The sequence below is a fragment of the Emydura macquarii genome, unplaced genomic scaffold (genome assembly GCF_026122565.2).
Source record: "Emydura macquarii macquarii isolate MOO-44397 ecotype Brisbane River unplaced genomic scaffold, CSIRO-AGI_Emac_v2 contig_1253, whole genome shotgun sequence".
NCBI classification, from domain to species: domain Eukaryota; kingdom Metazoa; phylum Chordata; order Testudines; family Chelidae; genus Emydura; species Emydura macquarii.
In genome coordinates this window covers 65,808,137-65,835,884 of record NW_027131390.1, presented here as the reverse complement: position 1 = coordinate 65,835,884, position 27,748 = coordinate 65,808,137, and the positions used below count along the sequence as shown (strand labels likewise).

Here is a 27,748-nt window from a genome sequence, read left to right as displayed (position 1 = left end):
AGCAGTTATTCCCTAGAAAGCAACAGTGCAATTTTCTCAGTTCTGTCCCACAAGTGTGCCTCATTCCTGACCTAGAAGGACCAATTCAAGGCCTTGCTGGGAGTGAGGCGGGCACAGTGATGACAGTTTGTTAGCTTCTGGGATGAGAATACATGCCCGTTAAGAATGTATGCGTTTATTCTTCAGTACTGAGATTTGTTTACCACATAGCACTGCTGGTATTGCTATATGGGTACCAACCTGCAAAGTGCTGAGTGCCATTAATTCCTTTTGAAGTCAAGGGAATTTTAGGCTGCTCAATATCTAATAGGTTTGGACCCTTAAGCATCTGTGATGACATGACCTATTTTAGAGGCAACACTCAGGCCTAAACTCAGATCTTGCTAGGTAAATTATTCTCAAATACTTTACCGTTAACATTTTTTTAAACATTATTTTAAAATGTAGAAGTGTGTATTTAAATTTCTATTTACAATTTTACATTTCTTATTGGGATAACAAATAGGGGGTGGTTTTTTAAAATATTATTTCCTTTAACCCTTAACCAAAATTAAGAAAGTGAAAAGAACAGGAAATAAGTTTAAATCAGTTACAGTACCTCTCCATTAAAAAAGCAGAAAATTGTAGCCACCAACAGACCCTGCAAAATAAAAAAGTTTTCTCTTGATTTTTTTAATACATACAGATTTCTTAAAATACAGGAAAAAATATAGATGCCTAATAAAATAAATCTAGAGAGCAAAGAGAGAAAATGCATTACAAATCTAAACTCAGTGGATTATTACTAACAATACAGATGGTCTAGCAATACACCAACCGTCTAGCATGACATTTGATTCCTTTTAAAGGATTAATCTAAATGAAATGAGAAATAGAAATCTATTAATGGTCAGAACTTTTTTTATGAAGATCTAAAAGTGGTTTAGAAATTAATTAATTTGGCTTTGTCATTCATTTATTTGCATTCATATTACAGGTACTTTTTAGCTCAAGGGAACAAATGCTACTTAAAACTTCCTACCTGATAATGCACAAGGATATTCATCACGTATTCATATACTTCTTCAGCAATCTGGCCTTCTGGTCGCCATGGAAACAGCAAAAATTCAATGCCAAGAAGTGGCACTAGAATGAGAGTAGCTCTCACAGCTTTCATGTATAGATTGGATTCTGCCTGGTGTGTGACTTTGAGCTTGGTTATGAGAACTCGAACAATATTTAACAAGAAAAAAAGATTCACCTGTAAGAAAGAAAATTGTTTTTGCTAATAGTCTGACAAAAATAGACAACACTTATTTTATACTGAATGCAAGGGAAACATTTACATGTTACTAAAGAAAAATCATATTATATGTTATGTCATTAGACATAATTCATTGTAACATAAATATAGCATCTGAAATGTGCACCGTCTTGACTGGTTCTACAGTCTGCACTTGAAGATTAATTCTTCTCATGACATCTTCCTCCCTGTGATTCTATATACATAATCACATATGCAATACATGCATCATTTTTTAAAGCTTGTATATATAACAAGACAGGAACCCCAACCCCCCACTGTCCCTCTCTGCCCCCCAAAGAAGAAGAAGTCTAGCAGCCTGATTCTGCATTCCTTGCATATTCAAAATTCCCAGTAACATCAGTGGGAGTATTGGTGCCTAAAGAATGCAGGATCAGGATGTTAATCTGAATGGGTGAAATCCAAGCACCATTGAAGTCAGTGGGAGTTTTACTATTGACTTCAAAGGGGCCAGTAGTTCACTCAAAATTATTGGACCGTTCTTAGATGCTGGATTGTGAAGAGAGTTGACTATATCATGGTATGTAAAATAATAGCTATAGCACCTTCCAACACATCTCTCAAACCACTTCCTAGGTATTAATAAATCCTCACAACATGCTCATGCAACAGAAAAGTATTGTAATCCCTATTTTACAAATTGGTAACTGAGACACAGATCCAGGGCTTGATTTAATGTAAAGTTTTGATCCAGGGCCAGCTGAAGATAATTGAATTTGTCAGCTACTAAAGGCTTGTCTACATGACGCATTAGTGTAAATGCTAGTGCACATCGGCAGGTAACGTACTCACTGGCCCACATGGACCCTGTTGGCGTGCACTAAAAGTTCCCTAGTGCACAACATGCATGTGTACACCTGAATTTGTACCTCATGGGATGCACACTAATACTCCATGTAGACAAACCCAGAGTGAACCGCCCAAAGTTACACAGGAAGTCCGAGGCAGAGTTGGAAATCGAACCCACAGCTCCTGATGCACATTCCTGTGCCATAACTACAAGATCCTCCTGCCCCTCTAGTTTTGTTGCAGAGTGAAGCCTCTTGAGGTGGGTCTTCTACTTGTATCTAAGTGTGGTTATCTAGAAAGGTTCCAACTCATTTCCAGATAAGGCCATGGACTCTTTTTGCTTTACCCAAGTGAGTTGTGTTGTTGACCTCTATGGCACTGTTGACATGGATAAAATGAGCAGGATTTGACCTTCACTGTAGACAGGAGCTAGAGTAAAATGTAGACAACAAATTTTGCTATGCCAGTGGCAAAGACAAATGAAATAACAAGCTTTTTGAACGTTTGTGGAAATAGAAACATCACTGATGGATCTGCTAGCCTGCCTCTCCCAATGTTGTGTACAGTTTACGAGGCATTCCTTGCTTTCAGAAATCAATCACAAAATACACCAAGAAATTAAAAAACAAGATATAAAATTAGTACTCACCTTTTTAGCCTACTGATAATAAACACATACAATTTTAAAATTGACATTTTCAGTGTTCCCAGTGGTCAGGAGCCTTTTTTTAACAGCAAATCGGAGGCTTTTGAGTCAATGGATTTTGGATTACAAGGTAACTAAAATGGCAGCTCTGTTGTCTAGAGCTGATCAAAAGTCTTCCAGCAAAACTTTTTTCACCATAAAATGACTCAACCAGATGGAAATTTTAAAGAAAAAAAATTCCATTTTCATCAAAAATGTTTGGGTTTTCATTGAATGCCCCCCCAATTGATTCCCACCCCCTCCATCGAGTTTTCAGCAAACAAAATAGTCAAAATCTGGGGGAGGAAATATGTTTTTCTGTTGCCAGCTTTGATTTTTCAATGAGAAGCCAAAATATTTTAAAAAAAAGTTTTTTAGAAAAACATTTTTTTTCCTGACCATTTCTACAGTAGACTCATTGGATATGTTGTTTGCCTAGAATAACCCTATGGCAATATGGCAAATACTCTGATTATTAAGTAGTATTTCAAATAAAATGACATTTCTATTAGCTACAATAAGCTGATGGTACTCTCCATGGTATTTTACCCTATCGCACAATCTAAGCATATTTCAGGTGTTTGGATCAGGGTCTCAAAAGTGTTTAGGTGCCTAACTCCCATTGAGTTCCCATTGACCTTTGAGGTTCTGAGCCTTTGCTTCATTGTTAAGGAGTGATCCTAAAGAGTAATGAGCAACCATAAAGCTTGCTGAAGTCAATGATAATTTAGGCTCTTCTTTACCTCTCCCAGTACAACCTTTTGTTGCTAATATTTCAGTAGATTTCAGAGTGACTGAACAAACAATTTATGAGCTAGTTCATAAGCATTTGCCTTAAATCTGATTAAAAACAATGAGTGTGCATTGCAATAGTAAACCACTAAGGGATGCAAGTGAGACAAATATATAGCTGTTTATTGTTTGTTTATTTGTGGTAGTGTCACAGATATGCAAGATGAGATGGTCCCTTCCCTGAAGAGCTCATAGTTTAAGCATGGACAGGTAGACAAGTAAATGAGGTCGGGGAAAGCGATAAAACTGCCAAAATTGCATTGACTTTTCATGTATCATGGAATAATGACAGCATTTGTCTAATCTCAGACACGTTGTAAGGGGGGGAGGTAATAACTCTATGGGATAACTCCTCTTGAAGACAGCAATACTATTGGCTGCGGGCACTTGCCTCCAAACACTAGGCTGGTTTGCTAAGCCATTGGTTAACTTCCCTTGTATAAAGTTGTTTAGGGACAAAAGGAACTTTCCAATCTTAGTTCTCTAAATTGGTATGATTTTTCCTGAAGAATAGGCATCACATTAGTCATCAACTGAGTCTCTTGGGGGAGGTCTGTGTGGCAATCCCACCTCTCTGAACAAGAATGAGAGGCTGACTGGTGCAGATAGCCATTATCAGTATAAGATGCCATGTTTAAGAACATAGTCTAGATACAGTCTTTAGTCTCCCAGCAGGTATGTCAGTACGAGGAATACGGGAAGGAGTCAATACAAGCAAATGCTCTCCTTTCTACAACAACCACAACTTCCTATTCTAGGGTGAGATCTTTTTTGTCTCACTATAATAAAGTTGTGACCTGGTTAGAGACTTCAAACAACCCAGGCATTAATGTGGTTATTTGATTGTGTTCTGTACATAACAGCATTCCTGTCACGTAAATTATGGATTCATGATAAACAACTGTTAATGGTTCCAGCAACATGGTATTAGGTGGATGTGCTATGTTATTTATATTCCACTTATGAGCTATTTAAATCAATTTAATAGGAAATTGCTTTACATAGGAAACTTCTGCATGAATTTCTGCTGGAAACTACCAACTACCTTTTAGCTTTGTTTAGGCAATCAAGGTCTTCTGATTCTTTCTCAAGGGATTTATTTAGGTTTCAGGCAGCCTACCATCCTCATTCAACTTCCTATTGTACATTCCAACAGTATGTCCTTCCTTCATTGCTAATTTTAAGTCTCTCATTTAGATCTATTACTTTAATACAAAATGGTTCTCTGAAACTTGCAATTTTCATGCCTCTAAAGCTTTGACAGTTTGACTGAATTAGTACAAAATATTTTTAACACAGACCTTCAGCTTGAAGGTTAATTAAACATCAAACTAACAAAAGTTAAAGGTAAGTAGATCATAACAGAACTATTTCACTCAGAAAATCTTATCAATACTTGTATTTTATTTTTAAAAATAGAACAAATTAATCAGATAAATGTGATTGGTGATGTGGCAAAGTAGAGTGCAAACCTGAGAAAAAAGAGCAGAAATATACAGTAATCTCTTTTGTCAATAAGAGAGATTTTTTCCAAACTGCTAAAGCAGAGAGATTGTGATGGCCTGATTTCTCACAAAATTCGCAAATACAGCCCCTGATTCAGGAAGTTATTTTAGCACATGAAAAACTTTAAGCACGGATAACTCTACTCACACATGTCTGATTATTATATGTATTACAGTTGTGACTACAAGACTCAACGGAGTTTGGAGAGTGCTAGGTACAGTGCAACCTCACAGGAAGAAACAGTCCCTGCCTTAGAGAGCTTATAGAAGTCAAACAAAGCTTAGGAGGGGAAATAGATACACATAGAGGGGAAGTGACTTGCCCAAGGTCACAGAGCAGGTTAGTGGCAAACAGGGGTATGCACAAGGGAGGACAAGTAGGGGCATGGCCTTCCCCCAAAATCTTCATTTGTCCCTGTAGCCCAGGGAGGGAGGAAGCAGCAGGATAAGCTGTCTGAGCTCCTCCTCCCCCAACCCTTACAGCTGCTGCTTCTTCATCCCTATTGCTAGTCCCACACTTTGCCTCTGCCTGCACCCCTGACTGACCTCAGCAGGGGGGTCTGCAAAGCAGGCAGCATTGCTGGGACTCCAGCAGCAGGAAGGAGAAGCAGCAGCTGTAGGGATGGAGGGAGGAGGAGCTCAGCTGGCAGCCACCTGCCCTGCTGCTTCCTCCTTCCCCAGGTTGCAGGGACATGGAGAGTGCCACTGCCAGGGGAAGCCTCTGCCTCCTTGCTGCTGGGTGTCCATGCCAGAGGCCTCCTGAAAATTCGGGGCGGGGGGTCAATCATGTGAACTCTTCTTGTGTGTGTGTTTAATGTGTCTCTCCAAAAGTATTCACATTTAAATTCCTGCGTGCGCCACTGATGGCAAAGATAGAAACATAAGCGTGGTCTGCTGAGTTTCAGTCCAGTGCCCCGTCCATTGGGGCCTTCAGACTTATTCAAAAAACGGTCAAGGAAAAAATATTTTAAACTGGTTAATTTGTAACAGGATGTTCCTACTTGTTTTTTTAATAGAGTGGTAGAAATAATTTTAAAAATCTACCCTTTTCAGTGGCAGAAATAGAAACTTTAGTGTAGAAAAAAATCAATTGTTAACATAGCTGAAATAAAAACTGCTTTCACTTAAATTAAAAACCACTGCTATTCTTTTTTTCCATTCTGATCAATGATTCTCCTGAGCTGGAGAAACTAACATCAGCCTCCATTTCCCCATTTTCCTGCTATTTCTTTATTCATAACTGTTTAGGCAAACATTTGCAACTCACTGGGCAACTGGAAACAATTCCAGCCAAGATACAAATTACAGCTTCTCCTTTCTTGGGCCTAGATTTGATCACAGTTACACAATAGCATGGCTTCTAAAAGCATCCTTGTTGTTTCTCAAGGTAAGACTTTCAAATCAGCCTAAGGGCATTAGGATCCCAATTCCCATTGGCTCCTCCTCTGAAAATCCCAGCTGTGATCTTCAAGAGTTTGCTCCTACAAGAAGAAAAGGCACTTTTCCCTAGTTGTCTTGTTTATAGTTTAATATTATTGCTTACGGTTGTATTAAAGTAGGTCATGCTTAGTAAAGTGTGAACATTGGATTAGCAGTCAAACTGCTTCAGCCACGAAGGTTCTGCCCACTCAGCCAAAGAACATACATTTAGTCTTGTCTTTATCCCTGACTGGTCTTTTTTAAATCAACATATAACATCTAACTATTATCAGGATGGGAAACAACAGTAAGCTTTTCAAGACGGTTGTCTTTCAGATTATACATGTCATGGGCAAGATTTACAACCATGTTCAGTCTTCATCATCTCTATGTCCATATTTTTATTCCTGCATCAGTGCCCAGAAAATTTATCCTGAGAATAAGAGACATTTTTAACCTACTTTTCAGTAAAAAATAATTTACGAATATTAAAGTTGCACAAATTTTAAACAATTGATAGATAGATAGACAGATTGATTGATAGATTAGATTAGATAGATAGATAACCAATCAGTTGGGAATGGAGATTTACAAGACTCAGACACCTTTTGGGTCTGATATTAATTTCATTGAAATCAAAGGGCATTTTTATTGTTGGCTTCAATGAGAACAACTCTGGGTAGTTTGGCCTTGACCCAAACGCCACTGAAATCAGTGGGATTCTTGCAATTGCTTTCAGTAGGCTTTGGATCAGACATTTTGTGCCTGTGTTTAATATTAATTAAAAAGGAGGGGACGGCAGGGGAGGGGAGAATGATATGAAATTTAGCAAAGGAGGCCAGATCCTGTGTGGTGCTATATTTTCATGAAATCCAGAGCTCAAATGTATAAAGTAAGGCAGATTTACATCTCTGCTTTAGCACTGACAGCACTGGTACACACGACATCACTGTGACTAGACAATTTTGGATTAAAGAAATAGTAGCATATTAGTATAAAATAGAGCAATATGCATTCTCTAGGTGAAATCCTGGCCCTGTTGAAGCGAATGGCAAAATTCCCACTGACTTCAGTGGAGCTGGGATTTCACCCTTTACCTGTGTTGGGGAGAGGAAAGGTTAGATGGATTTCAGACTGATTCAACTGGTTTTCAGACTAGAGGAATATTAAAGCCCAAGTACTTTGCAGCCACCACATCTATAGGTATGGAAGACCTGAGAGTAGGGGGAGGCAAGAAGGATGCAGGGAATCTCTGCTGCGGGTCCACGCCCCACTAGCCATGGATCCAGAGGAACACATTGTGCTTCATTATGGATAAGATTTAGAGTGGGAGAAAGCCAAAGGATTCTCAGCTACATTAATTCACTAGCTACTGTGAAGGGGGTATGAGAACCACAAGGTTCTCAAAGGATTCTAGATGCCCTGCACCCTCTGGACCACCTCAGTAAGCATTTGTCAACAGCTAACATAATAGGCTGTGCAATGGGAAATAAATCTTTAGTTGGCAGAAAACTGAGATTAAATGTAGGCAAAGCAGGTAACAATGTCCATAGGTTTTGATATAATTTCCATTGATTTAAGTGATATTGAATTAGGTCCATTGTTGGATCAGGCCCCTTGTTAAAGTGGGCCCATCATTTCCATTCTAAGGGATAATTTTAAATTTTAATAATATTTTCAATTTTTTTCCTTCCTGGCTGAAATTTCTCAGGTTTGTTAGTAAGCTGAATGGTTTTTGGAATGTTGGAGCCAAAAAGGTACGGTCATTTTCATGAAGAAAGTGACAAATTGCATTTTCCCCAATATAATATTTTTTGTTCCAGTCAATGAGAATTGGGCCCATAATCCTGGAAACTGAGTTTATGCCCTGCAGTAATTTTATGAAAGTAATTGTGACATCATACATTCATGCAACTCCCACTGAAGTGGGAATTCAGAGTGGCTAAAACATCAGAACAAATGGCTTCAAAGCAGGCAATAAGAGAAGGAGAGAAACTGAGATGGACTAGAATTTCCCTCTCCTTTGCATAAGTATCTTTGATTAGCAAAAAAGAATAAACAAATAAATAAACAAACAAAGAAAAAATGCATGGAAAGTCACTGGATTTAGTGGTTGGGACTTTCAGACACACTCAGTGCCAGCCTAGTGAAGTCAATGGCAATATTCCCCCCGAGTTCAGGGGGAGCGGAGTTACGCCAACACTTTTTGGTATTTTAATTTGCCATACGTTTGTTTTTTTTTTCCTGTATGAAAGTCTCTAAAGTTGAACATAAGTTGAACAAAGGTCTTTGGCAAATCAACTAACACCACAGTGACTAAACTGATCATGAGGCGCATGAAAATTTCAGTTGCTGGCGTCCTGATTAACATTATGATGTAACACCAACTCGCTGGACATAGCCAGTGGTCCACTGATACCACACTTTCTGTCTTCTTTACAAAGATGACATGCAAAGAGAAATAATTTCAGCCTCAGGGGCAATTTTGAACTATTTACCAAAACATTGTTCCGTTTATTAATTTTTAATAAAACTGCCTTGTGCAAACTGGAATGTGCTATGAAAAATTAAAGTCGTGTGTTTTTACATGTTAATTTTGTTGAGTTCAGTCAATCCAAGTTGTCGGATTCTCTTATACTAAAGGGAACTATTTTAATGTGTAGAGTCATTGACATGTTAGGGCAAACTTATAAAATGATACTACCAATGTCTAAGCTTAACAGAGCTTTACATGCATTACTTTTTTGATAATTATTAGTTACCAAGATAAATATGCTTGTTCTGATCATTATTAATTACCAGATAAAGATGCAAGATAAATAGAAATTCTTTCTTTAATCGGCCAGATATTTTCCCTGGATTCATTTAGTGAGATCACAAAGCCAAAATTCCCTGGGTTATATTTAGCTCTAATGTAAGTGGGGTACAGCATCCATTTACTTCAGTGGAATTTGCAGTTTCTTACACTGCAGCTATTTGCCCAGTGTTTGTGATTAGCAAGCAGTGGATTGTACACTCACTAAGTAGGCTTTGTGCAGAAGAGTGAGGGTGAGAGGTAGAAGACAGAACAGGATTCTATTCCCCCACGCTGTGGATCACCAACAGAGCCACTGGGTACTACTGAAGCACATGAGCTGCAGTAGGCTCCATAGGCAGAGCACACACCCCTACACATCTCAGGGAAAGGGGCTGAGAGATGGACTCACATACTCACAGGATTATTAGTCAGTCCCTACCCTACCTGTTTTTTCCTCTGCCCCCATTGTGAAGGCGGGGTGGGCAGAAGCCTCTTATCTATAGCTGGCTGGGAATTTTCTGGTGAAATAGAGCTTGTCAAATCTGAAATGTTTCATGGGAACATCATGGGTTCAACAAACCCTTGTTGAACCACAGGCAGGGATCTGTCAGAAACTTGGCCGGTTTCCTGGAAGGCTTCTGGGGAGCCTGGGTTTCCAGGGGCTGCAGCCTCACCATGGAACTGCACTGAGACCAAGGATCCCATCCATGGTCTATGACTTCAGGGCTACATCACTATACAGACTGACCCAGGGCTGGAGACTGAGGGCTTCCAGCATGTGAGGCTTCAGGGCAGACCTGCCATGCCAGTGCTTACAGGCTTCCTGCCATGGAACTGGGAGCCTGGCAACCCCGGAAGTCCCAGCTCCAATGAGGACTTGGCTCCCACGCCACAGCAGGGATCCTGGGAACCCCAGTCAGAGGCAGGGTTCTCATGGGTTCTAGGCTGCAGGAAGGTGGGAGCAGCCCGGGAAGTCCCCAGCTGACGTCCCCTTTCATATCTGCAATTCTTTTGTGACGTTTCCTTTTAGTGGGAAATGTCAAAAATTCCAGTTTTTGTTCTGAAATGGAACAAAAAACTATTACAAAATATCAGAATTGCCACTGGAAGAGAAATTCCAAGTTTCAGCCAGCTGTACTCTTAGCTAACTCTCTGTGCTCTCTTGCACCACCCACAATGAAACCACATGAATCCTGTGCCATTCAGATCCTCATGCAATGTTTAATTTGGCCACAGGATGTTGACCACAGTGAAACTCTCATTTTATTTGTGTTTAATTCCAAGACTTTCAGGTTTTGGACATTTGCAGGAAATTTTCAGAAATGCCTCAGTGACGTAGGAGTCGTTTTCAAAAGACACTTGAGTACCTAGAAGCCTAAATCTCATTGTAAATCAGTGGGACTTAGGTCCCTGGGAGCATGGTTTAAAAGGTATAACTTAGGCACCTAAACATGCAGATAAGCCCTGAGTTGGATTTCAGTGGGAGTTAGGTGCTTATCCAGCTTCTGAAAATCTGACATGGCACCTGTCTGCATCTTTAGACCATAATTACCATTGAAAACCAGGTCTAAGTGCCTAAACCTCTTTGGAAAATGGGACTTAGGCATTTTTGAAAAATTTGCCTTTTGAAAATATATCCTCTCCAGAAACATTATATATGGGATGAGAATTTCTAGTGTGCCTCTGAGGCCCGGTCTACATGGAAAAGATGCATTGGTTTAATATAAATTGTTTTAAAACCAATACAGTTAAACTGGTGCAACCCTCCACCCCCTGAGTAAACTCTTATTTTAGTTTAAAAGTGCCTTATTTTTAGTTTAATTTAAACTTGTTTTCTGTCAATGTAGGCTAAACCAAGGAAAGGTATTCTCTTATCCTGAAATAAAAGAGTGTCCACACAGGACTTTGTACCAGTCTAACAATGTCAATTTTGATCATAGATTATACCAGAGAAACTCTCTCAGATAGATAAGACCTAACTGTAATTCATTGTGATCCATGTTGAGCAAACTAAGAAGGGCACAAACCACAGTAATTAGACAAGAATTTCAAGATCTTGCTGCCTCTGTTTAGACTCAAAGGAGAGAGAACTTCGTGCCATTTGTCAGCATAAGTACTAGCAATAGTTCGTATAGTAAAACATTTGCCTTACCACAAGCATAGAAAAAGAAGAAGAAAGGGAGATTTATTTCCAATTGTGAAGTCATTTGCTGGAAAACCTTAGGAAAATTTTGCCCAAGTTCATCACTGGCATGACTGCAACTACAGTGGAATTGAACCTGTTTATGAGATGGTTGCCACCTTGGCTAACACACTGGTGACTGAGCCAGGGACCTCCAGAACTAAAAGCATGAGCTACTGCAGGTTGAACTAAAGAGTGAAAGCTTTGTAGCGGAGGGCTATAACATACTCTATCTTCTGTGGATTGGACACAGAGGGGGACACTGGTATGTTGCATTTAAACCAGTCCTGAATCTGTCCTCTTGTCTTCATAGTCACACCCTTTTTGCGGTGGGAGATATTGACCCTACCAATTCTGTAAAAAAGACTAGGCACAATCAGGAAATTGACAAGAAAAAACAAATGATCATATGAAAAATGCCTACCAGTAAAGCAGCACAAATAGGACCATGGATAATGTACAGGAGATGTGTTTCAGAACTGATCCAGCAACTGTGGAGAAAATGGAAAGAATAACCATTTGGGCTTTTTATTAACTACTGTCTCTCTTTGAAAGCAAATCTTACATTTTTAGGAACAGAAGCTGAGATTTTTACTTACTTGTCATTGAAATACAAACGTCTAGCTACAGCATGTATGCAGGCAGGGATCAATGGAAATCCTGAGAACAGCAAATAAGGTGCTTTTTTATAAATCGGACAAATTCAAAGATTAATTCATACTTGATCAAAAAGGAATTGTTATAATGATAATGAGTAAATTTTAAACATAATGAGCGAATACATTTAGCAAACCTGAATGCCTCACTCAGCACAGAGCTACCATTGATTTCAGTTACTTTTCTATTTGAATGAGATTTTTCCAGAGAAAGGCCTAATGTAGCAAGCATCTGGGTTGAAAAAAACATCTAATCCAGAATAATAGCATAGCAAGAAAGGCCCCAATCCAGCAAAATATTTAAGCAAGTGAGTCAGTTGAAATTAAGCTCATGCTTAAAGCTTTGCTGGATAAGGGCCTCAAGTAGCCAGATTGAAAATTTAAAATCAGACCAGGTAGGTTAATGTCAAGACATTTTCCAGTTGTTTGTTTTCATTCTCACGTGTGAAAATTAATGCTCACTTTTAGGCACGTTGCCTTACGTTAGTGCAATTCTGTGCCAATTGCAAGAGTCTAATTCCCCCCTCTAATGCACTGGTGCTTTTGCATACACAGCAATATGAACAGCCATGCAATTGTACTGGTTACGTTTGACTTGTTTTCTGTGTCTTTTGTTGGTTTGTAATACATGGAAAATAACTAGGAAATAAATAAATATTTGCATCAGCTATGGGAATCTTATATTTTTTCAGTTCAACTATGCTATGTGTTGCAAAACCCTCTAGCACTATACACCAAAGCATCACTTGCTTTGCTTCAGTGCATCTCTCATCATAGGGAAATGTAGCCCAGTATGTTGTATTAGGAAATTTGTTCTTGTCTACATGACTAAAAGTTAGGTCAAATCATAAACAAAAGGCATTTAAAAAGTACAACTCTAACAACAACATAAAGATTGACCAGTCTCAACAGGGTTAATTAAAATGACTCGAATTATTTTTAACTGATCTATAATATATGTACATGAGTATATACAAAAATAAAACTACCAGAAAAGAAGTTTAAACAAACTTAATTGAATCACTAAGGCCTACATTTTGAAAAGTGGTTAGTGATTTTTGGTTCCCAACCTGAAACAACAAAAAGGCTCCTGATTTTCAGAAACTGATTGAGCACCTCTGCACTCAAAATCAGGTCTCTTGAATGTATTTCAAGATGAGCAAACAAAAGCTGAGGCACACAAAATCACGTCACTTCAGAAAATTTTGGCCTAAAAGCTTTGTGCAAATACAGCCAGGAGCCTGCCTTTTGTGAACGTGCTATCCCACGCTGCCTGAATCTGTCATCTTCAGTTTGTGGTCTTTGGGATTGTTCTTTACTTAATCTCTTTACCTAGAGTAGTTCTGTGTTTGTTTTGTGAACAATACAGGTCAAACGGAAACACTGGAAAAATAAATGCGTGTCTTCCCCAATTCAGATTTGACCCTCCACCTTAGGCATGGTGATATGTTTCTGAAAACAAACATTCATTCCCGTATAAACATCTTCAAGATGAGAAACAATGAATTTCTCTTCATAATAGGAGGCACTTTTTTTCTATGCAAATGAGTCACTTACTGACTTCTCCAGTACATAATCCATCTTTTAGTAAAGCTAGAGGTACATGCAGAAAGCTTTGCTAAGTTGTTATTTCTATCTCTGCTAAAAACAGTAAGAAAATATTTAATTTCAGAGCAACAAAATCAATCTGATACACATTGCTGAAGTACTCTCGTAAATAGTATTAGTGTTATAGGTTTCAATTAAATATTGTTTGTGGTTTTGTTTTTAAAGAGAACAGCCTATGGAGTTACATACCCCAGCCAAGAAGATAATACCACATCAAGTGTTGTTTCTCTGCAAAGACAGCCACCACAATGAGAGTATGCAGGTAAATGCCTTCACAGAGCATCCAGAAGTAATTGCAACCCATTAAGTACAGGTAAATGAACTGACATACTTTGCAACTAACCTGTGGAAAAAACAAAGAATATAGCTTGAATATTTAGGTTCTAATGGTTCCAGAGAGATTCAATGGCAAGGGGAAATCATTACTTATTTTGTCACTCTGCTTTGTGATGAATTTTGTTTTGCAATCTGTTGCTCATAATGCAATATTTATGGTGATATCCAGACAACTCCACAGGTGCAACTATAGTTTTATTAGATGACATGATTTTTGGGATGAATGCTGAAGCCCTGCAGCACCATGGAGAACAGGGGGAAATCTTTAAAATGATGAAGTTTTCCCCCTCAGAGGATCTTAATGTTGCCAATTGATGTAAATTCATCAGTGCAGATAAATAAAGATTCCTCAAAGCTTTGTGAAAAGTGTCTGATATCTTTGGGAAGAAGATCCTTTGATTAGGCTACATTCTCCTCTCAGTTACACCATCAACTCCAATGAGACTGCATACAGTTTCCCCAGTGAAAGGAAATTTACCTCTTTAATAGCTCTGAGGATGTTTAGACTTTTGCCCTGGTCCTATCTACAAAACTTAATCTTACACTCCAGAACTCAACAAAGACAGTCCTCTCACACACTGTTTTACACTGGTCTACTTCTACTAAGTGACACCAATGTGAATGCTATCAGAATCAGGCCCACACACATTTATCCTGCTGTAACTTTATGTGGCCAAATTCCACAACACCAGTCTGAATCTGGTTCAGTCCACTGAAGACTATGGCGTTACACCAGTGCAAGTGTGTAACAGAAAAGCCAGTTCCTATCCATGAATTTATTTTTATCTAGTTCTAAATGGCTTAGAAACAATTAAGTCTCCTGTCCACTGGAAAAACCTTTGAATAAGCTAAGCAGGCAGCAGCACATGACAGAACTATTTTAATTTATAGTTAACCTTTGAGTATATCCCAGAAATATTATATCCAAGACTAACCAACAGAAAAAAGATATCTACTGTATGATAGCCAGTAAATTATATAGATGTTGCTGCTAAGGAGTGAAATGCAAGGTTAAAAAATCATGTACCTGATTATATTTTAATTAAAACATTTTTGAGTATTGAGCATGAACAAGACTTTTCATGTGTGTTCAAAAATGAGCAAGGACTCCACAATCTGACCCTCTCTACATAAACTTTGCTGGCTGCCGTCCACTCCCTTAAAATGGTGAAGTATTATTATCCAACTTTAAAGAAGGGGGAAAAAAACTAAAGCCACCCCGAAAGCAAATAACAAAGGCAGCTTTAGACCTTGAGACTTCTTGACTGCCAACCCCAGGATAAATTCATCCCTGGGATAACTTCATTTAAGTCATTCTTCCAGATCATGCTACTCTCTTGAAGTTGTTTTAGTACTGTGTAAGAATAAAAGAGATCTGTATGGCACACACTACCAAACTGAAATTAGAAATGTAGTTCCATACTATCTTCTTCATAAATGTCCTGGTGTTATTGAAAATATCCTTCTCCCCCCAAAACCCTAGCTGGCCAAACTGACTAGCCATCTGTTGCAGTATCCTAAATAAGTAAGTAATTAAATAAATAAATTCTTACTACAATTAAAAAATTTTAGGTTTGCTAGACAGCACTACGTCTCTAATGTCATATTTATTAGTCTTTTCCATCACTAAATCTCTTTCCACAAAAGTCGGCAATGCAGCCAAATCTACTTTCACTTACTGGATTTGCTGCAACTAACGGCTGGTTGTTGGCAATTGCCACCAGCCAAATTATTGTAACGAAGGAGTTGCAAACAAAAGAGAAAAACAGATTTTTATGTAGGGTGATCCTTTGGCAACTCAAGCTCCTAGAAAAAAAGAGACAAAAGCAAATTAATACAAATGTGTCCTTAGCCTCATATTAACTATTCTTCCAACTCATTTTTAAAAAATGATTTTAATATTGTGAAAGATAAAGATTTTCCTTACCTTTGATTTTATTTTTATTTGGCTATATAATGCAAACCAAGTGCAACAAGTTTTATTATGGTTATAAGACAAGGACTTGCTTTGGAGTAATTAAAAAGGGTCTGGAAAAATATGTTTACTTACTTATTGCAAGGTGATATTTTATTCCATGCCAAATTATTTTTAAAAGTGTATGCCCCACCAATTTTTTTTTAATACACAGGAATACAGCAGTTACTAAGTATTGGTTCATCTAATCCAGTATCGTGCCTCTATCGGTTGCTGACAATACATCTCAGACAACTAATAATTGTGCAACAATAAATAGAAGATAAAAATTCCTACATCATCCCTTTTGTACCATAAAGTATATGGTTTAATTATCAATGTCTTCTGTCTTAGCCCGCCTAACCACAAATCAAAAAAATATCCACCCGTTTTTAAAAATACAATCAGATTATTTGTCTCAGCAGTAAATTTTGCATACGCCAGGTTTCCTTTTATGAGTTTAAAATGTTGTACCATTTAATGGCTTGGAATGTCTTTTTATTTTAAAAAAGGGAAGTGAGTGTGTGGGGGAAGTGTGCCATTTTTGGTTGCTTGCTTACTTACTAGTGTGATAAAGTTATCTTGAAAAAATAGCCTGTTCTGCTCCCCCTCAGAGAGAAGAGGATGTTTGTAGAAAAAGGAGTAATGGTGTAGGGGGATAAAGGCAGATGGGGCCCCTTCTCCCGAACCTGGGCACAGGACCCATGCATAATTTTATCGGGCCCAGTACAAACTTGTAACATGGGCCCCCTCCCATACACATACCCATGGGCCTGGGTCAGACCCCTCAGGGCCCCGGTAAAGTGTACCCTTTTTCCTCCCCAAGTGGGGCCTTGTCTGTGCATGGAGAAATGTACGTGGGGAGGAGACGGGGTTTGTCTTCCTCCTGCGCCAGCCAGGAGGAGGATAAAGGAGTCAATAGTGTTCGCTCCCCCACCCTCCCAAGTCTCAAATTTAAAACTGCCTGTGTTTACAAGAGCCATCTTACTTGATGGTTTAATTTACACAAAGCTATTTAAACGTACAGAGGATACACAAAGGTGCTAGTGTTTTAATAATATTTGCCCACTTCTCATTTGGTTTTCTAATCCTACAGTCACAGGAATGCTCAAATAAGCAAAATCATATACAAACTATGCCTACGCATTGCCTTATATTTTCAGTGGTCTATTATAGAATATACAGTTTACATAACAATGTACAGACTATGAAATACAGCTACATAATGCAATGTGTAAACGATTATGAATTTGAAATGTATTATTAACTGGTTTTGAATAGATGAGAATTGCTTAGAATCTTATGGTAAGATGAAGGATAAATCCATGTAAGGAAGGCACATAACACATTCTTTTAGACCTCTATTTCCTCCTGAGGACGGGGATGTAAACTTAGAGTGATCCCATTATTATTATAATTCTAAAAGCTGCACATACTCACAGCAAAATTCTGCTTATCCCAGAAAAAAGCTACACTATAGAGACCTAACTGCATGGTGTTTGTGTTTAGTGATACATGCTTATTAGAACATTTTCAGGAAAAGTTTAACTTTACAGCCAGGCAGACGAAAGACTAAATGGATTAAGGCAAACTCTTTATGTCAATGGAATATTAAGGTTGCATACATAAAATTACAAATGTTAAGTACTGCAAGTTTTAAGATGAGGGCAAACAATCCCTTAATGATGCAATCAACTCTATTTTACAGATAGCCAAACTGAGGCACAGAGAAGTTGAATGAATTGTTCAGAGTTACACAGCAAGTCAATGGTATGGGCACAGAAAGGAATAGAACCTAGGCCTCCTGACTAGCAAGCTCTCACTCTCTAAGAGCCAGATAGAGACTGGGGTCTGTGTGTGAGTGTGGAAAGGGAGAGAATCACCACAAGCAGAATCTCCACCTCTTGCACTCTCAGTGCAGGAGCTGAGCACGATGGGAGTTCTTGCACTACAGAAGCATAAAGATTCTGCAGGATGAGCACCACTCTTAGCACTAGCCTCTGAAAAAGATGTAGAAGAAGAGTTGCAGCCTTAAGGAAAAGAAGTCCCAGGAGGCACTACAGGTGCCTAAAACTATGTCTATACTTACAGCAGCTTATAGAGTTCAGGCACTACACATGTAGCTACATGGCGCCGTTAAAGGCTCTGGCAGCAGAGAAAGACTTTTGGCAGTGGGGAGCTGCTGGAGCTATTCCACTCTGTCTTCCCATTGCTGGAGACTTTCCCAGCTGCTAGAGCTTTTCATTGCAATGGGGAAAGGCTCTGGCAGCAGAGAGGTGGCAAGAGACTACGACACCAAAATTAGCCATGTAAACATGGGACACACCACTAGGGGATGTGTAGAAAGCCCATGAAGGGTATGTACCCTAGGGTCCTGGTATGAAGAGGCATTCTACTCCACTTGCTTGAGCTATGTGTCACCATGTACTATTTATATCCATGCTAGCTGGGTGTGCAGAGTCTGTACCCTACATACCAACGTAAGTGTAGACGTACCCACTTCCCTTCCTTTCATTAGGAGGATGGTAATGTTAATTGACGGAGAAAAATTCTAACTGAAAAGGGAGAAACTATCATTTAAAACTCCAGTTGTTCTCTGTTGTGGAGGGCAGACATCAATTCACAATGTCAGTGAGGGCCAACTCTGAATGCACCAGAAAATGGGGAAAAAAAAACAAATTCTAGTCTTTACAAACAGCACACCAAGAAAAACTAAAATATGGACAAATACTGCTCAATATTTGAGCCAGGAAGATCATACAGATTAATATAACAATGTTTTCATAGCTTTGTATTTACAGTAGCTTTCCAAGAGTTGACATGCAGTGACTGGCAATCTGTTGAGGACATATGAGATAGGAAGAAATGAAAAAGCAAAGTAGAAAGTCACCAGTATGGTTAGATAGGTGTTTTCTTTGCCTGTTCAGGTCATACTGTAAAGATCTGGATTATAAAATTATGACTATGAATTGATCACAATTTTTTGCTTAGGAACCAAAAGGGAGTCTGAAACTTCCCATAGACAAACAGAGCTGACCAGAGAGGAACTGCCAGTAAAGGTAAGTCTACACATGTGGTGACATGTAGAGTTCAGACATCAGCTAGCATGGGTATAAATAGCTGTGTAGATGGCGAGACACAGTTTAGGCGAGTAGAATAGAGTGCTCTACATGGCCAAGACCTCGGGTATATACCCTACACGTCTCTTTACATGCACAAACAGTGCCTCCATGCTCTACGCAGCTATTTTTAGCAGTGTAGTGTCTTGCTGCCAGAGACTTTTGCCACTGCAGTGAAAGGCTGTGGCAGTAGGAAAAGACTCTGGAAGGTAAAAGCAGTTGGGGAACAGCTCTGGCACCTCCTTGCTGCTGGATCCTTTCCTCACTGCCTCCCCCCTGCTAGAACTTTTCACTGCTGCATGTTGCTATGCACCACAGTGAGTGCGGACACAGCCTGCCTCTCACTGTGGTGTGTAGCTACATGCCACTGCAAGTGTAGCTAAGGTCTAAGTCAAGGTTTAAGCCATTAAGGACCAGACTGCAGAGTCCTTGTTCAAGCTGAGTACTACTTTACTCCACATGTAGTCTCAATGAAATCAGTGGCACCACACTCCAGGAGTAAGCAGCTGAGATTCACAGGAGGAAGGATGTTAGAATCTGTCCCCAATGGGGGGGGTCAAAGGTTAATTTTCTGAAGAAAATAGATAGTAAAAGCACAAATCACAGAATGCAGCTATGAATATGAATTAAGTGGTAAATTATATTCTGTTAGGTCTTCTCTGGATATAATTTTGTTTTTGTCTTGGGGTTTTAATTCCTGAAGAACATGCAGGGTTGACTATAGATGTATATAGAAATTACTCCAGACTAGAACTAATAGTTATATGCAAAAATGAGTCATGAACAACTCCGGGACTCTGTGTCTGCTTATTGTCAAGAACTCAATGCACCGGCAAGGAAAAACACGTACAACTTATGAGGCCATCTGTCAGGGTCATCCAACAGCTGTTCCTGTTGGAATATTCAGCACACCCACACCCACCCCCGCACCCACCCACACCCATATATAAAAGGAACATAGGACAAGAAATAAGAAAGCAAGACTGATGACATTTAAAAAGGAAGAAAAGATTCTTTCAGCAATAAATAGGATTCCTTCCTAATCTTCTACTCCTCTTCAGACTGTGTTTTTCTTATTGACATAATGGTTTTTAATAATCCTGTCTCATAATTATAATCTGAGTGTCATTTCAGGGTCTATCACCAGGCTTAACCTCATGAAATAAAATTTGGGATGCATTTATTTGGCACTCTATGAAATAAATTTACCAGATGTCTGTGGATAAGAGAGACAGGGTAACATTTTCAAAAGCACCAGATTTTTAAAGGTACTTATGCCCCTAAAGAAGCAGACAGGTGCCTCTTGGGATTTATAAAAGCATTTAAGTGAGTTGGGTGCCTATCTGTTTTTGACTTTCAATGGGAATTAAGAGTCTCACTTCTTTAGGAGCTTTTTTTAAAATTCCAGTAGGAATCTGCATTTTAAGATGCTTAAATACCCTTGTAAATAGGGCCCTTGAATCCTAGGTTTCATTGACTTTCAATGGGATTTATGCTCCTAAATGCCTATGGCACTTTCCAAAATGGGATTTAAGCATTTTTTTAAATCTTACCCAATATGATATATATATATATATATATATACACAGTATCAGGCAGCATCTCTGAAAATAGTCTTCCTGCCTTGTAACACAAGAACAAGAGGTTATTTAATGACATTGAAAGGTGGCAACTTCAAAGCTGAACATGTTTTTTTTTTCTTTACACAATCCATAACATGGCCATGGAACTTACTGCCAAAAATTTAGCAAGAATCAAAAGGGATCAGGCATTTATAAAGATAACAAGACTATCCAGAGTTGTAATAGCAAATGCTGAAATTTTTTGGAAGGGATATAAAACCATTTGCTTTAGGATTTAAACCAATCTCTAGCAGGGTTTAGCATGAGACTTTCCTGAGGGGCAGATTATCCCACATCTGTCTATTGTGAGGTTTCCTGCACCTTTCTTCTGAAGCATCTGATGCTGGCAACTGTTGGAGATAGCATACTAAACTAGTCAGACAACAGGTCTGATCCAGTATAGCAAATTCTGTGTTTCTATGTCTAATTGTTTTTTCCTCTCTTGCTTCCTCCAAATGCTTTCCCTCCCCCTGTGCCTGTTGTTCTTTTAAGCTTTCACTTGCCCCTTCCTTTTCCTGCCCTCTCTTTATTTTTCATCTTTTCATAAGAGCTTATAGGATACAGAAGTAAGGAGTGTGTGTGTGTGTGTGTGTGTGTGTGTGTGTGTGTGTGTGAGAGAGAGAGAGAGACTTCAAGAGAATCAGTGTGGACACGTATTCTCTGCTTTTCTTTCACAGATCTTTTTCCAAACTGCACCATGTGTAACCAGTTCACACAACACACAAGAACAGTGTTTGTATGCTATCAGTTTAGAGGCATAGGAGAACCAGAAACTTGAACCAGTACAAGAAGCTGCATTGGGCAGTCAGAAATAGAACCAAAGGGCCTCGTTCAGTATTTAGAACCCAGAATATTTCAGAAGATTCTATAGTCAGTGAAGTGAGTTATCCATAAAAACTATAACTATGGCATAATTTTTCATAGAGGAAATACAAAATACTTGGGGCTGGCCAAAACTCGCTAGCCCATTGTTTCCCATATAAAATCTGCTGCAATTCATTGAAGTATTTTTAGTGCTGGTTGGAAAATACATTTCTCCATGAAAAATGTAAAGTTTTTGTTAAAAAAACCTAAAACTTTTTGATTTTTGACTGAATGAAAATTTTTGCAGACAGTGTCTGCTTTCTCCAAAAGTTTTAATTTTTCAACTAAAAACCAAAAAGTTGTAGGTTTTTTACAAAAAGTTTAAATTTTCCATGGAGAAAAGTATTTTCCAACCAGCACTAAAAATACTTTAATGAACTGCAGTCCAGCAGATTTCTTAAGGGAAACAATGTTTCCACTAAAAGCATAAATACATTGGAAATGCAAAATGCCAAATATACTCCCGCACAACAAAATAAAGCGCCATCTGTTAAAGCCATAAATTACCATAACAAATATCAGCTAATACACAACACATCTTAGAATTAGGCTAGATCTTCAAACACTTTTGTATTACTAAAAATACTATAAAGGATCTGTGCAGGTATCCCATGAGAACATCTTATAGAGGCCTTTCCCCAGATCCCTTTAAATTTTGTAATTTTCTTTTGTATCCCAGCATAACCATTCTTTCTATGGCATTCCCTAAAGATATAGGATCTTTCTACCAGAGAAACCATTCCCTTAGAGAATTAGGCAAACATAACATTTTTACAATTGACTTCAATAGTAGCAATGCAAACCACCTGTCTACTATAAATGCTGATAGTGTTGCCACAAGCTGAGACTTGGATTTCATATTCGAAAAAGTGAAAATCCTGCTTTAATAATATTGCAGTTTCAAATCGCCTCCTAATTTGTTTAAAAATTCAATCCCCAAACATTTTTTCACGGCATTTGATTTTTAATCTGTTAAAACACATCATCAGTTTTAGAGCAGCAGTAAAACCTTCTCTGTGACAAATGAAACATCTGATAGACACTCACGAGTTCTTCATCAATTTATTTTATTCAACAGTGAAAAATTTAAAAAAAAGAGGTTCCAAAATATATATAGTTCTTACTGAAGAATTACTAGTTGCTACATGTACCTACACACAGATTCAGTCTGCTGGAGAAGCAGATTAACATGAACATTGAGGGTTAAAGCTAGGATTTCCAAGTATCTAGTGGTTTTCAGTGCCCAACTTAAAACACCACATAAGGGCCTACATTTTCAGAAAATGCTGAGCACCTGTACTCTGAAAATCTTAAGCCTTAACGGTGTCTCAAATGTGGTTCTCAAAAGTTGATACACCAAATATAGCTAGTGAATTTTGAAAATCTTAGTCTAAATCTTGAAAAGTATGAATCTAAATTGGAGATTCACCGTATTCAGTTAGGCATACCTAAAAGATAGTTTTGCATATAATTGCCAGTCATATATTGCCCTTATCTACCTAACTACTCCAACCAAAGTGAAAAAAAAGACTTTGGATGGTCTTTGGATCAACCCCTCTGTTTCCAGTGAACTGATTAGCTTATCTAGGGATAAGATAAGATATATCAAAAATGGAAAGGATATGAATGAATGAATGATGAATGAGAGAGAGAGAGAGAGAGAGAGATTTCTTCTCCCAGCTCATACCCTTTATCTTCTTAGGTTTCTGGGAAATAGGAGAATTCTCCTCTCTATTATGATCTATCTTTGAATGCTAAGACATTACATGATTCAAACCCATATATCCAATTTGGATCATCCAACGCTTATTAACATTTTAGGGTATCAGGTATTTCAAATTGCCTGATTACCCAGGATTATTGTAGCCAAGGGAGTCTGGTGAAAGATGCCAAAACATTTTAAAATATACTTACTTAAAATAAAAGAATATGCCAAGGGAAATCAAAAGTGATACAATTGAAAGACCGTGCCCGATGATGGCCAGATAAAGCAAATTCAGGGCTCTCTGCAATAAAGTAACAAAATAAAAAACACACTATGAGCAATACAAAAATAACCTAGATAAAAACATATCCCAGCAGATCTCTGTTACATGTAGAAGAACTGTAAAAGGATTAAGAAAATGAAAAATATTATAGATCAGTGGTGAGTCAATTCCTGAGATACTGTGATTAACTCTAAGAGGGTCGTAAGTCATAGAACATTCTCTCTCCATATGACACATAACATTACTAGAGTCAGTTTAATACTTGTATATCCGTTAATACATCATTTTTAATAAATCGCCTAAGTCTTTGTGGTGCATTCACATAGTTCTAGCTATTTATGTTGCTCTGCTGGGAACATTCATGTCTAAAAGTTGATTCATTCAATAATGCTTCTTCTCTACAAAAGAGAAATTAAAGTGTTTTGGAGATGCATTTATGTAATCCTTTCATGCTGAACTCTTGTAGGAGTGGTTTGGGTTTTTAAGCATTTGAAAGACATTTCCTTCAAAACAGGCTACATTTGCCATGTTGGAACTTCAGCTTTTATTGAGCATTCAAGGAAGAAGGTGAAAGAAATGACTCAAAAATAGCTGAGACTAAACTTGCTTCTTAAATCTGTCTTCAGCAAGCTAAATTAAAGAACTTTGAAAAATTAGGCAGTAAGGAAAACACTGTAAAAATAAACATTTATGAAGAGCAGTTTAAGGAATAGTTGGCAAAATATGACGTATCTTCATTAATGGTCTGAACTAAGCATTAAACAATAACACTTTGAATTTACCTAATGCTTTCCATTCAGGATTATCAATGTGCCTTAAAAACATTTAATTATTGAATTTAGCCCCACAAAAACATCTATGATGCATCCCCATTTTACATAAATGGAAATGCGGGCATGGAAGGTAAAATACTCTCCACTTGCATACACCAAAATAACTGGGTTCTGTGTGAGGAACTGAGATGAGAAATCCACATCTCCAACTCAGGACTCAGGCATTGGGCCACAGTGAAGATTCCTGATTTCCACAGATTCAGTTAAAACCTTTAGTCCGGAATAACCACTACAGCCCCACTGGGCCACTTATGTAGGATGTTAAAGCTACAAGGCAAGGATGCACAATTTGACATGATGAAATTTCTTTATTTTTATTCTTTTTAAAAAGAATGTAGAAAATTCAATTGAAACAAGATTAAAAGAATGTACATGGTTGCAAAATGAAGCACTCAGAAATCTGGAAGTGTCAAAACTAAAGTTATCCATGCAACTTTAACTCTAGCGATGACACTAAATCATATGATGGTGTGCTTTTTTCTCTCTCATTCAGTGGGCAATTTTGGAGGGTGGAGGAGGTATAAATATAGACGATTTCTGCCTAATTTAGTGCCAAGGTCAAATGGTGTGCCATAGAGTGGGAATGGGACTCTTCATGGACCAGTAAGTATAAAAAATATAGTGAACAGTGGGCACCCTCTAACCTGCCTACTGAATGAAGCATGAAAACATACAATCATGCAGTTACAGAATGTAGCATTTATGCAAGTAAGCATAAGCAGTTGCACATTCTTTTAAGGTAGGTTTTTGCATGGAATAATAAATAATATGAGTCAGAATTGAGGGGTGTTGGCTGAGTTATCTGATGGAAGCTTGCACATCTCATTATTCACACCAAAGACCCTGGATGGCTCTGGCGCAGCCTATCTGGCTAATCTTCTCTATATTTCCAGCTGCATTTTAGTGAGAATCAAGTTATAGCATTCGTTCCATTTACAAACTAAATTAGAGAAGCTCAGTCTCTCTCATTATTTGAGGCAAAGCTAAAGAAAATGTGCTCATTAAAGCGTTTAGCTGTTCTTCAGTGTGAATGATTGTTTAGAACTCTGAGATATGATTGACTGACAATACAAACACAGGTTGTCATCACTCGCCTTTAGTATTAGTACAAGCCACTACTATTGATCCCCTCGCTCTTTTGAGCACTAAATGTATTCACAATTTAAACCACCATAGCTTTTGAAGTTCTATTCCTTGTGCAATTTACAGTTTCATTATATTTTTTCCATGTGTTACTTGTCTTCATTTTGACTGTTAATTTTAAAAAAATCATAAGCAGGTGCATATCTTTCAGCTGAGAGTATATTTTCTTTTATCTGTGATGCCACTAGATAGCATTCGGTAACTCCAAGATAGACAATATATAACAGATAGCATTTTAACAAGCTGTTTGTTGCTATTATAGTATATAATATGCTGTGCTTCTGTTGTCAGATTTCTGATTGACAACTCCAAACTCCACTGAAGCTTACAGAAATTCCATCTTTGTGACAAACACTATACAATGTGGCCTGATTGTTCCTCCAGATCCACACACACAGATGAAGACTTCCATACACAGATCTGTCCTGGCCTGTGTGCATGATAAAGGGTGAGTTGCTCATTCACAATGCACTAGTACTAGTTTCCTTGGATTCTGTAAATGACTCTCTGTGGGAGCCAGAACAAGTGTCTTGGGTGGGGAAAGGAGCAGAAGAGGTAATGTGTGCTATCCACAACCTCATAGCTTGGGGAAACCACACAACAGTAGAGCTAGTCCAGATTTTTCAACTTTTGAAACTTTTTGATGAAAAATGGGAACAATTATTTTGCTAAAACTAGTGTGAACCATCTCTGCTCAGGAATTACTGAGTCTTGGAGCTGCACTGACACCATCTATTCACTTGCTGGTAGGGAAAGAGCTGTTATTATGGTTGCACCATATCTTTGGCAGTTCCTTCTAAGATCTGCATCCATCCTGGAGATCGATAGGGTTCTTGCCCTTTTTCTTCCACCTGTTCTGAAGAAATTTAGAGGAAAGATTTGAAGGGAATCTCTTCAAAGTTTTCCTCCCTCTTTGCACACATACTTGCCTTAGCTCAAGTAGAAGAAGTCGTGTAGCCACGGTAGCACTATGCGGAGGCACAGCTTAGCCTTTCAAAGTAAGTACATAGGGGCTTCTGGTGGGTTTGTACTTGTCATGGCTAAACTCTTCCTAAACTGCCTGTGCTACAGCAGCCACATTTCTATGTATACTTGTACTTATACATGAGCTGGGAATCACACCTCTAGCTTGCAGCATAGAGGTAGCCGAAGAGTAACGTTATGTATTTCAAACTGGTGTAAAACTGGCTAAGTCAGAATCCGGCCCTTTGCCTCTGCTTAGCATGCATTCCCCCTCTTGTTGTCTCTACTCCTTGCTGTCGCCCCTTCTAAACACATTTTCAGACCATCACAAGAGAATTAAGGGGGTATGAAAACACTAATGACCATCAGATTTGCTGGTGTTTGAGGTTTCATCAAGACTGTTACAAACTTTTCAAATGAGCTTCCTATCCATGGTAACATGCGTGCCCCTCCTACCTGTACTTTTTCATGGGTATGGAGATTACACTGGGTGTAGTTTGTCCACGTTCTGTTGCTTTCGGGATGTTTAAACCAGTTTCCATTTTTGTCACAAATCTTTGTCACTTTTTCTTTAGCCAGCCAAAATAGGGAAGAAAAAGCAAACAAACAAACAATTCAATAGTCAATACTCAATGGCTATTTCTCCATGTCTAGTATTTCATAGCCTATAAAAACTGCCAAAGGACAGAGAGATTTAATAGTGTGAAAAAAGCTTTCTTACATTAATATGAATTTTGAGAACCTGATAGCCATTTTATTTGTTTGGCAAGGACAGACAAAAAAAAAAAAATGTCCCTCATCCTTCAATCTAGTAACTCGAAAGCTATATCACACAAACCATTAGAGAACTAGATGGCACAATAAGAAAATGTAAATGTTTTATATATCAATCAGGGATCTAAATTAAAGCCTGACCTTTTAGTCTCATAAATTAGAGTTGGAGAGGAAACAAAATGTCACGAGAGAAATTGCTTATCATGTTGAGAGTCACTGAAGAAATTGCTTTACCTGTGAATGCTTTACTGCCAATACCTAACCACATAGTAATGGGCCAAATGCTCCCAGGCATGAAAGGGCATTGGGAGACGCAAAATGCAGTGGAATCACTCAGGTTTATGATATCCTCAGCATGACCACGGTGGGCACGTTTCAGTTAGGAAAAGAGTTCAAGGTTGACCATGGGGGGAAAG

At 38.3% G+C, this 27,748-nt stretch overlaps 1 protein-coding gene across 2 annotated transcripts in view; it reads right to left on the bottom strand.

The window, feature by feature from the left end:
* CALCRL (calcitonin receptor like receptor) overlaps positions 1-27,748 on the bottom strand; it is an 86,507-nt gene that overhangs the window by 9,255 nt on the left and 49,504 nt on the right. For both annotated transcript variants that reach the window (XM_067549059.1, XM_067549060.1), the window contains 8 exons: positions 27,015-27,127; positions 23,546-23,637; positions 15,752-15,878; positions 13,926-14,079; positions 12,072-12,132; positions 11,897-11,963; positions 1,022-1,240; positions 599-640 (listed from right to left, as the gene is read on the bottom strand). In XM_067549059.1, the coding sequence (XP_067405160.1) occupies positions 599-640; positions 1,022-1,240; positions 11,897-11,963; positions 12,072-12,132; positions 13,926-14,079; positions 15,752-15,878; positions 23,546-23,637; positions 27,015-27,127 (875 nt within the window). The remainder of the gene's footprint in view (positions 1-598; positions 641-1,021; positions 1,241-11,896; positions 11,964-12,071; positions 12,133-13,925; positions 14,080-15,751; positions 15,879-23,545; positions 23,638-27,014; positions 27,128-27,748) is intronic.